The sequence below is a fragment of the Corvus brachyrhynchos genome, unplaced genomic scaffold, assembly GCF_000691975.1.
Source record: "Corvus brachyrhynchos isolate BGI_N302 unplaced genomic scaffold, ASM69197v1 scaffold61, whole genome shotgun sequence".
In the NCBI taxonomy this organism is placed as follows: domain Eukaryota; kingdom Metazoa; phylum Chordata; class Aves; order Passeriformes; family Corvidae; genus Corvus; species Corvus brachyrhynchos.
The window spans coordinates 3,665,897-3,677,221 of NW_008236478.1; the positions used below are offsets into that span (position 1 = coordinate 3,665,897).

Here is an 11,325-nt window from a genome sequence, read left to right on the forward strand (position 1 = left end):
GCTTTGGAATACAAAAAATGTGAGACTATTGGGAATCTCTCCCTCTTTCTTCTGGATGAAAATCCAGTTTTGAGGCAGCTCTGGGCACTGGGCAGCACATGCCTGGGCACAGCATGGGAGCCACACGCTTCCAGCCCAGTGCCCTGCTCCACGTGCCTCTCTTTGGCAGTCCACATCACGGAGGGATGATCCCTTTGTGGGTTTCAAAGAGAGGCAGAAATGGAGTGGAAATGTCTTGCCATTTACTTCTGTGCTCTGTGAGGATTTTCTGAGGAGTACCCAGGTTTTTCATTGCAGTCAACTCCCCTTTATACATTGACATTAAGGAAAACCAGACATGAGAGATACTCATGTCACAAGCATCGTGTGACTTGTATGCCTTCTCTCTCAAGCCAGCTAGATTGCTGAAGGCCAGATGGCAATGTGAGATACACTGCTGTAAATCATGAGCCTTTCAGCAGTCCCACAGTGCAGAGTGAGCAGGATCAGGCCTTCCCACCCAAGACACAGTATTGCTGGCAAGGCAACTGGGGACTTCCATTTGTTTGCAATTAGGTGCTGGCACTCGGAAAGCCCTGAAGTCACCATGGTCTCTGGGCAACAGATAAAGCTTTTGTTTTTGCAGAGACAAAAGGCAGAGCAGGCCAAACCAACGCAGAGTGTGTGAGCGATGGGAAGCCTGATGAAAGGCCATAAAGAATGTCCAAAGTCAGCAACAAATAACATGGCAGCAGGAAAGAGAAATCTTAAAGTAGTTAGAAATGAGGAAGGAGGGAGGGCAAGAGAAAGGAGAGGAGGGGAGGAGCCAGGATGGCTGGGTGCCCAAAGCAGTGATACACGGGGTGAGTGCTGCTAAGACACACATGGGAGCAAGGCACGTGGGGACTGTGGGGAGTGAGTTGCACAGCTCAGACCTACTCATCTCCTGCCTGCAGAGCATCCCTCTCCAGGCTTTATCTCCAGTAACTGAATGACTGGGAAGCTTTGTTTCTCCTTGTCACTTCTCCATTATCTTTTTACAGTGCTCCACCCCTCCAAGGAACTGAAAAACTTTCTTTTCATCAAATCTTGTGTATGTTGAAAGAGGCGAATGTGAAATTAGATGATCTGTAGTTCTTTACTTGCTTGACAAGCCATCCCATGTCTGGTGTGATGCTTCTCCAACACCCAACGAAGAGATAGAGACTTGCATTCCTTGCAACGTGTATGCATGATAAGAGCCTGGCAGAGCAGATCTTCGACCATGAAATCTATCAGGTAGGGACCATCTTTATCCTTCTGTGTTTGTGCTACTCCTGCATAATAGGACCTTGTCTGAATTAAAATAATGATACACTGAAATAAAATCAGACTGGGAGATGAGATGCAAGGGTAGGGATGTGCAGGCTTGTACAACATATGTATTCTGGAAATGCCTCTGGAATCTCCCTCCCCCATTCTTAGCAAGACCAGATGTCTGCTCTGGAGGTCCCAGGGGGTGGGGAGGATGGTGCAAATCCCTCAGTAACTGAGTTGGGGTAGGCTGCTTAGCAGGTGATAATGCCAGTAGGATAATCGTTGGAACAACCAGGCTGCAGAAAGCACTGGAAGTTACTGAGCACCCTAATTTTGAGTATGGACACTTAGCATGAATGGTAGTTATCCAACTGCTTTTGTGGCAGTAGATCTGGCATAGAGAGCTGGATTCCTATTTGCATTCACAGTATTTATATTTTGAATGAAAGAAATATTTCCTCTCCTTTTTCTCCTTTTCCACATATTTTGGGCAGAACCATTTCGCTAGTGCTCTGCCCTGTGGAAAGGCTGTAATTTAGAAAAGATGCACTAGGCTATGTAATGGGGCTTGGCATTTGCTCCCTTAAGTAGTCTACCCTTTGCATAGGAATAGCACAGTCTGCAGTGTTTTAAGTCTCTCTCTCTGGTGCTCAGAGGCAAAACAGATAGAGTGTGCTAGATATTAAACTTGTATTGGCTGTATGTGTTGCTGTGGTACTGTGTGGAAGGACTTGGCGATCTGGGTTTTGTTACACACTCTGAACCACATCCAGAGAGTCCTTTCTTCAGATTTGCTGTTTTATAGGCAACGTACAAACATGCTTCACCCCAGCCAAAATCTCACAGGCACGGCAATAAATCACGCAGCACGCTAGGCAGCTGGAATTGATTGCGGATCTTTGGGGTGGAAGAATCACACACATGTTGGAGGTTTCAGTGAGCTACAGCAGCATTTTAATCCTCTGTCCTCCTGTTCTTAGGCTGTGCTCTTCCACCTCTCATCAGACTGGGCTAGACTTCACCTTCTGTTCCAGCCATGGTGGTCTGAGTGGGGTCTGCTGAAAGCCTAAAGCAGTACGTTGGTTCTGCCAGCTCACAAAGCCTGTGTGTCCAGGTTTGGCTCTCTGTGTGCTGGCAGTGGGAAGGCAGAGACACAGGTCACCACTTTTCCTTGGCAGCTACCGTGAGGAACAGCTGGATGCGGAAGGACAAGCTGGGAGCCATGTGAGCTGAGGACCTGCTGATGAGCCAAAGGGTGTTGCTGGTGCAGGCAAGGAAGACAGATCAGACTTCATAGTTGGGAATGAGCCCAAGAGCATAAAAGACAAACAGCTTTGCAGCAGCAGTCGTACATCTCCTTTCCAAAAGGACCCTGGATCCTGCTCTGATACAGTGACTGCAAAGGACAAAAGGGAAATGTCCTTCCACCTGTTTCAGAGACTAGAAATGGATGGCTGAGCCTAGCCAGGGAGCACCAACAGTGATGAGAAAGCAGGAGGAAGGTGCTGAGAATGGCTTTAAATCACCAAGATTTGTCCCTTCAGCTGGGAAAACTGGGGTTGAGAGGAAAGAGAAGGCCCCCAGAAGAGCCAGAGAAGAGAACAAAGGACAAATAAGAGTGAAAGGGTAAGAAAAAGGACAATGAAAGAAACTCAGGGAATTCCTACAAGAAAGATCACCACTGTGAGCAGTGTGATCCAGAGGGCACCTATGTGAGCAAACCTCTCCTCTCAAAGTCGGGGGGTGCATGGACCCAGGACAGGGCTGCAGACTTTTCTCACTGCCATGCCTCTGCCCCTGCAGCTGGAGGACAACCTCCATGACCAGAAATAGAAACCTTTCACCCCAAATCTGTCTCCTGTGTAATAGTAGGAGTCATCCTCAGCCTTGGTCCAAGGAGCTGGGATGGCTGATGATATGCAGGTGTTATTAATAACAGGATGAGGAATGCTCCCCTGGAACTGGGGTTTTCTGAATATGGATTTCTGAGGCCAGAGGGATCTTTAGCTCATCATGTGTGACCCTACTGGTAAAAGAGGCAAGGGATCTTCACTCCATGTCCCCTGAGAGCCCAGCAAGGTACGTATGGCTAACACCACAACAGCCTTCAGCCCTGCTAGGAAGGCATAGGAAGGATCAGGGCTTTTCTTCCCCCTCTCTTGGGGAATGTGTTCCAAAGGCTAATCAATTCCACACTTAAAAATCTGTTTTCAGTTTGAATTTCTCTGGCTTCAGCTTCTAGACTTTGGGGGTTTTGTTTTTTTCATTTTGTCTTTGCTAGTCTCAAAGCTACATATTTGTTTTGTCTGAAAGACTCTTAGGACAATTTGAGAGTAAGTAGCTTTATAAAACAGGGCTCACTAGAAGCTAGGAGTGACCCTTCTCATGTAGCATCCAAAGTAACATCCTCAGTGGTAACATCCCCAGCTGGTCCTAGGAAACAGAGGCATTTACCATGCTGTCCTCTGACCTACTCCATGCCAGGACCTAATCAATCCAGTCCATAATCAGTGTCAGGGTGGCTGAGGCCACAAATGCAGCTGATTTCCTTCAGCTTGCTAATATTGGAAAGCTGCCAGTGAAGAGAGCCAGATGTGCTAATAAGGTGGGCTCACCTCCAGTTCCGAGGCAGTTCACAGATACATTGCCGTGATGCTTTGCTGAGCAAGTAAGAACCAAAACTTTCACATTTGAGAGAAAAGACCTGATGAAAGGCACAGCAAAGTGCTCCACAGAACATGGGGCCTATGCTTAATATTAATGTGTAGTTTTGTAGCTAATTACTTCCAATGCATTTAGCAGTGGCCTGGCAATCTCTCACTGACCATCTGCACTCACAGTTACCTGCTAGTTTTTCATAAATCTCTTAGTAAATAATTGATGGATTTGAAAAGGAGTTGTCAGTCATCTGAGTTTCCTTTTTCCCTTTTTTTTTGCATGCCTTTTGCCTTGCATCAGTTTGGCCAAGAAATACTTACTAGCAAGAATCTTGAATAGGGTTATACTTGCAGGTTCTCAGGTCAGTTCTACAAGCCCCTAAATTTTTTGTCATCTCAAAACTGCCAACCTGAAGATTGACCCTGCTGTGCCCTGAGAAAAGCAGCCCCAAGGACAGTGTTGGTCACATCTGCTCTTTTGTCAAATCCATGCCCTGTTACCCCCCATGCTTTTCAGAGAAACCTTCATCCCCTCCTCAGCACAGATGTTCCGTGCTGCTGGAACAAAACCAGCTCACAGCTCTCAGTTCCACTGAAGCCAAACTGCTGCAAGAGACAAGTTTGGGGGAAAAAAGTAAAAAAATGGGTTTCTGTTTTTGGAGGAAATGGCTAAGGGTCTCCTTTTAAGATGGCACATTTCAATCTGTTAGGCTGCTGCTGCTCCCTGCCAGACCCAAGGGCCCTTTACCTCGGGTTCCCTGCAGACAGTCTGAGCATTGGGGCTATATGGAGGCATCCTTGAAACTGGGCACAAACTACATCTGAATGTTGTTTCTGAGTGGAGATTGTAGCTGTTCATTTGTGAGGAGAAAAAAAATAACAGAAGCAAGCAAAAAACTTTATTCAGACAGACATTTTTATTAAGAAAATTTTAAGTGCATACACATTTATGTGAGAAATTACAACAATATAAAAGTGTTTATTTTCAAAATTTTCTATGAAAGGAGTAATTTCAAAAGCATAATATAACTCCTCCATAAAAGCTGCCTTACAGGAACACAATTACAAAACCCTTTTCACATTATTTGGGAAGATACTTCTTTTTACTTAATAAAAATATAAAGTACAGTATTTACCACATTTTGACAACACAGAGTTCTTAAGGAATGGAAGATGGGAGGTTCATGCAGTCCTTTCATCATGATACATGTTTTCTTCTCTGTGGCCACCAAAGTTTCATGTTTTCAGACAAGGATTATCTTGGTGGGACGTTGATAAAGAAAAAATAATCAGATTTTAGGTGATGAGTTCACAAAAAACCTTGACTTCTATAAATCACATCACTCAAAAGAATTTTCCAGAGAAAGGAAGGACCTTCTAGAGGCTAATAAAAGAAAAACAACAAAAACTTCTATAGGAACTGCATTTTCAATAACATGTGTATACTTAACTTTGAAAAAAGCTTTCATTGCAAAATAAACAGTCACCTTTGTTCAAACACCTTAATCAAAAACACATCAAAGTCACCCTTCATTCTTCCTCAGGCAGAATTCATATAAGATATTCATACATAAAAGTATAAAGCTAGTATAAATAGAAATTGACACAGCAATAAATACCATCTACTCTTAAAAAATAATCCAACCTTGGGATTTGACAGCTGCACTTTGAAAATACCCACGTGATGATTTCACATTTATGGAAGCTGCTTTTTCAGCATGGTTCAGTGTTCTTTTTTCCCTCCTCTTCACATGTGGTCCCTACTTCACTCCCATCTTCTCAAACTTCCTTTCCCTCACTCTGTCTTTGGTCAACAGTTAAAGGCAGCAGGGAAAACCAAGTGCTCTCCCCAAGTGAGATGCTGCCAGTGCTGCTTCCCAGCCTGCTCTGGTCGTGCCATGAACGGGACAAACAACATGTGGTGCACTGGGGCAGCCCAGTGACCAATTTCTCTTGTGCAAAGGCCGTGGCTGCACTCCCCAGTGCATCATGCAAATAATGTCAGGCAAACAGCAAAGCTTCCCACTCAAGGTTGAATTTTGGTCCAAAGCAAGAGAAAGCTTTTATCAGGTTCTCACTTAAGTCTCTGGCCACATCTGTGCCACCTCTGCATTCATGCTGTGCTCAACCTTACCCAGGTGAGGGAGGATCACAGTGCTGGCCCCTGAGAGGAGCCCCATGCCCTGAGTGGTTTGGCCAGGGTGCTCCAGCACTGCCCATCTCAGTGCTCGTCACAGCAGTGTTTGCTCAGGCTGTAATGTGGGGTTGGCATGTTCCCAGGAACCTGTCCCTGCTGGTGCTGACCCCAGATGCACTCCCTGTTAAGGAGGACTGCCCCAGAGCACTGGCAAGGCTGTGCAGTCACATTTACTCACCCCACCTTCTCACCAGAATGCCAATGTTTCCCCTGGAAACAAAATGGCCATGGCCCCTAGCATCACGAGCCAGGTATGCTGCTGAATCAAAATCAGGGGATTATTTATTTCTGCATTTACTGCAATGGGAATCAATCAGAGCTCAGGCTGTCCTTTGATACCAATTATGTGTGAAGAATGCACTTTCCTGGGTGACTTTTGCTGCAGTAATTCTTGGCTTGGACACTCACATGCCCACCTCTGGCAAACCACTGGCAAATGCAGGTGCATGTGTGGCACAGGGGATGGACCCTAGGATATAAAATACAATCCAGGGAAGATAGGAGATACTGTTTTCCTCATAAAATTTCTTTCTTTCTTTCTTTACCCTTTCAGGAGAGGATCTGATCCTACTAATTTTAAATCAAAACTCCAATTCTTGCTCAGGCTGTAATGTGGGGTTGGCATGTTCCCAGGAACCTGTCCCTGCTGGTGCTGACCCCAGATGCACTCCCTGTTAAGGAGGACTGCCCCAGAGCACTGGCAAGGCTGTGCAGTCACATTTACTCACCCCACCTCACCAGAATGCCAATGTTTCCCCTGGAAACAAAATGGCCATGGCCCCTAGCATCACGAGCCAGGTATGCTGCTGAATCAAAATCAGGGGATTATTTATTTCTGCATTTACTGCAATGGGAATCAATCAGAGCTCAGGCTGTCCTTTGATACCAATTATGTGTGAAGAATGCACTTTCCTGGGTGACTTTTGCTGCAGTAATTCTTGGCTTGGACACTCACATGCCCACCTCTGGCAAACCACTGGCAAATGCAGGTGCATGTGTGGCACAGGGGATGGACCCTAGGATATAAAATACAATCCAGGGAAGATAGGAGATACTGTTTTCCTCATAAAATTTCTTTCTTTCTTTCTTTACCCTTTCAGGAGAGGATCTGATCCTACTAATTTTAAATCAAAACTCCAATTCTCATGAAGTACAGTGGTACCAGACCTTTTAAAGCAGAGACACAGTATACTTAAAGCACCAGGCAGGTAATGATAACAAGACAAGGAATGTCAAAATCACAAACACAAATATTTTAGGCACAGCAGTTTGTTTCTGCTTTAAAGCAAATGAGGTGATGTGGTCCCAGCTGAAGGACTCTCTGCAATAGCCCTGTTTGGCAGAGAGGAAAATACTTAGAAGATTTTTACCTGAATCCACATGGAAATAATGTAGTCCCTGGATAGCCAAAGTGCCTCTTTGGCACTAAAGAAGCCTACCACAAAAACTAGTGTGAAACACCCCTCTCAGTGTTCCTGACACAGGCTGCAGGGAAGAGGAAAGATTCCTTTGAAGCAACCAGCTCAAAAAAGACAATCTTACAACATTATTTTGTTTACAATACAAACACAGATACACACAAACACAAGCATTGTGCGGCACAAATGTGCTTCCCCCCAGATCTCAGTGCACAGCATGACATGATTCTTGCAGTGCTGCAGGTGTCTTTCCATACCATACAGCAGATATTGTGTATACAGCAAGGAATCGGGAGAAAGAAACTTCTGGCTTAGAGAGGGGATCGGTGCAAGGAGTGGTGCCTGTCCCAGGCTGTGGTTTGCAAAGGGAATTCCAGAGGCTATCCTGCTCACAGCTAACAGGGCCATGACCACTGGTGAACTGTGAATGTCGGCCTTCATTTCCATACTCGAGAAACACCTCTCCTTCCACAAACTGCACAGACCCTCTCTTGCCCCAGGCATCTCTTTTCACCAAGATATGGCCAGACATCTTCAGGTATCTCCAGAGCAATCAGGGATGTGACTGCCCACAGGCAGGTGTGACTGTTCAGTAGCCGAGCTACAGCATCGTTGGTGAAGGGTGAATGAATCTCAGCCTACTTCAGTGCAAAGCCAGCCAGGCAAGCTGAAGTCACCTCCTGTGGAGGGGTGGGAAGAGATCCCTGGTGCATGGCAGCGTATCTGACTCCTCCAGCAACTTGCAACACGACTGTGTGGTTAGGGCTTTAATAGCCCATTCCTTTTTTTGCTAGATTTGTCATCAGAAACACAGGAACATAGGAAATGCCAGATGACATCAGAACAGTGCTGTGGCTCCTAACACACACAACTACTACAAACTGAGTATTAGCACCTCACAACACCAGATGTGCATTGATCCAGCTGCTCACAGATGTCAGCAAGGTTTCTGATCTTCAGAAAAGGGCTTTAGCCCAGTAGCCCTGAGTTTAGTCGCTCATCCAAAATATCTGTAAATGCCACTCAGGCTAATGTTGTCCACTTTCATCAGTCTGATGCTTTTTAGCTTTCCTATGTTCTTGGCCTCTATGACTTCTGGAGACAAGGAGCTCCACCACTACTTACACAACATCATTGCACTGTACAGTTCATGTCCTTCTAGGTTTAAAACTCCAGGAGACTTGCATGAACCAAAAGAAAGTTAAATAAACAGGACCTCTACACAACAAAGGAAATAAAATATTATATAATAACAGGGTTAGTTTAAAATGGTATCTGCCCCCAGTGCTAGGTAATAAACCAACCTGTATAAATTCGTATTTTTCTCAAATAGTTACATCTTACTATATAAAAATAGCACTGTGAAAGCAAGCCAATTTGTGCAAGGGGAAAAAAAAAACAAACAAAAATAAAACCCCACCAAAAATAACCAAGAAAATAACCTTTGGAAATGCGTGAAGCGTTGCTTTTGTGCTGCATGTTAGCAGTGAAATGTATTCATTCCCTAATACTGGTTATCTGCTCTCTGGGTCCTACAGTAAGAAATCCTGTAGACGGCTTACAATGCTTGCCTCTTACATCTTGAACCTCCTGTTGATGAAGAAGAAAGTGAAACACTATTAAAGTTTATTTCAGTTGCAAAAGCTTTGATATCAGGCCTAGTCAAACAGCAAATCTGTGTCTGGACTAACCCAAAGGCAGCCCCTCCAACCAGTAACTGCTAAACATTCTGGGAGAAGTTCTCCACAAGGAGCTACTGGGACCCAGCAGGGCAAACCCAGCAATGGGTGTTATTTTGGGCAGGTTGTGCTTATCACAGTTAGTAAGGTGTTCAGAACTAATATAGGAGGAAGGTTGGCTAGAAAGCTTATTCTGGACTTGAAAGCCAGAGCAGAGAATTATTGGTGGGCAAAGAAACTCGGCAAAAAATACAGCAGGGAGAGGTGAGATTAATCATTTGTGAGCAGCCCCAGTAGCGGAGCAAGTGGCACTGGGAATGCCTCCTCTACCTGCCCCTACCCCACAGCTCTGATGGAGATCATGGACTGCAGCTCCAGAGAGTGCAAGGTCTCCGTGAGGATGGAGGAATGTAGAGGGCAGCCCATGCTCTGCTCTTGTTCGGCTTCCACTGTGGGGTGGCTGCAAAGCAGAGACAGCCAGTGTGCTGCCAGCCAGGAGCCACCCACGAGCCCCCCTGCCCTGGGACCTGACCTGCTGTGAGCAGCTGGGGAGCACATCAGAGTAGTGGTGACCAGCTGCCCAGAGAAGGTGGGGTGACAGGCAGGGCAGGCAGGCGCTGCACAGTGAGCGTGTGAGGCCTGAACGGCCGAGGTAGGAGCTCAGGTGGGGTGCAGACAAATGGAGTCTCCCATGCTCAGTGTGAGCATGGTACCCAGGAGAGTGTGGGTTAGGCATCACAGCAAAGTGCAAGTGTCTCGTGTGTCTGGTTCACTCAGAACAAGGAGCCAGTTTGTGCTGGTGGCCTCCAGGTTTTGTCTGAAGCGACCCTTACTCCTGGCTCCAGGCTGATCACCTTTTGCAGCCCAGAGGTCACTAAGGCTGAGTTACAAACGTCAGAGGGTAAACACCAGGTATTCAAAAATTGATGTCTCAGCACATCTTGTCAAACACCCCTTTCAATGCCTGCTGGACAGCTAAGGCTCTGTGACCACAGCCAGAGACTGTGACTCCCAGTAAAGGCAGTCTCAGAAAACTCAGAAAACTCATCTAGGCACAAAGAGGATGACTAAACCACGAGGAAAGTTTTTCCTCTGAAGATATCTTTTCCAATATCCCACATCAGTAACCCTATTTCTTTTGGTGCAGAAAGGCAAGACAAACCACCCTGGTGAGGAAAAAACATGGGACATGCAGGGCATTGGCATATATAACACCATTCCCTGGGAGTTGCCTAGCATCTCCCATAGGAAAAGCATCAACCAGTCACCCATGCACCACATCACGTTGTCACCACGCGGTGCTGCATTTCTCATTAAAAAACACCAGTGGCAAATTCACAGCTGCTATAGTTTAACTCTGTCAGTTTGATATTGGAGCTAAAATATATAGGGCTCCCAAACCTTCACCCTGTTTTCGACTTTGTCTTTGCTTCTTTTGGCCTCTTTCTGTGTCCATTTTCCCACATCTGTTGTAGCTAAACTTTCCCCCCATTTTAAGAGTTACATCTATATAATACACCTTTGAAGGAAGGGTAGAGATATTATCCTCAACAAATATGGAGGGAAATGGAGATCTGGATAGGCTAATATATTTGCCCAAGGTCCCATAAGGTGGTCAGTGGAAGAGCAGGGACTTGAACCTGAGGTATCCCAGCTCAGAAGCTAATGCCTCCTACCATTCTTTCTCCCTGGAGACTTTAGTGGTGTTGCACGGGAAGGGCAGAGTGGGCCCCGTTTCTTCTGTTGCTTTTTTTTATGAGTGCGATGACGTGGTCTAAATTAAAAGAAAAATACAAAAAAGACTGCCATAAATTATCCATATACAAAGGCCTTATTCACATTTATCCTATGGTCCCTTCATATCTTGCTGGCAGGGTGGAAATGTAGCACCCCCTTTCATATAACCTCTGCCTGAGAGGAATGCTAGACAAGTCAAGGTGTCCTGGTGGAAGAATATTGGCAAACTCTGAGGCCAGAACAACCCTTTTATCCAAAATACCAAAGCCTCCCCAAATGCCTTCCATAACTTCTCAGCCAGGAGCCTCACCATCCAAAGAATTCCCTCTGAGGTATAGCGGAAGGAGAGGAGGGCTGCATTT

At 45.7% G+C, this 11,325-nt stretch overlaps 1 protein-coding gene and 2 long non-coding RNA genes across 3 annotated transcripts in view; 1 reads left to right on the top strand and 2 right to left on the bottom strand.

The window, feature by feature from the left end:
* The first annotated feature begins 875 nt into the window (after positions 1-875).
* On the top strand, positions 876-4,187 carry LOC108444669. Its single transcript, XR_001859297.1, has 2 exons — positions 876-1,257; positions 2,256-4,187. It is a non-coding gene; the product is annotated as an uncharacterized LOC108444669 (long non-coding RNA).
* Positions 4,188-4,830: 643 nt separating this feature from the next.
* LOC108444668 lies at positions 4,831-6,862 on the bottom strand. The gene is made up of 2 exons (XR_001859296.1): positions 6,767-6,862; positions 4,831-6,216 (listed from the first exon to the last, which is right to left on the bottom strand). It is a non-coding gene; the product is annotated as an uncharacterized LOC108444668 (long non-coding RNA).
* Positions 6,863-6,940: 78 nt separating this feature from the next.
* The window catches only part of CXCL12 (C-X-C motif chemokine ligand 12), an 11,288-nt gene continuing 6,903 nt past the window's right edge, over positions 6,941-11,325 (bottom strand). The window contains exons 3-4 of the mRNA XM_017725995.1: positions 10,903-11,000; positions 6,941-9,137 (exon numbers count right to left, since the gene is read on the bottom strand). Coding sequence (XP_017581484.1) covers positions 9,106-9,137; positions 10,903-11,000 — 130 coding nt within the window. The 3' untranslated portion in view covers positions 6,941-9,105. The remainder of the gene's footprint in view (positions 9,138-10,902; positions 11,001-11,325) is intronic.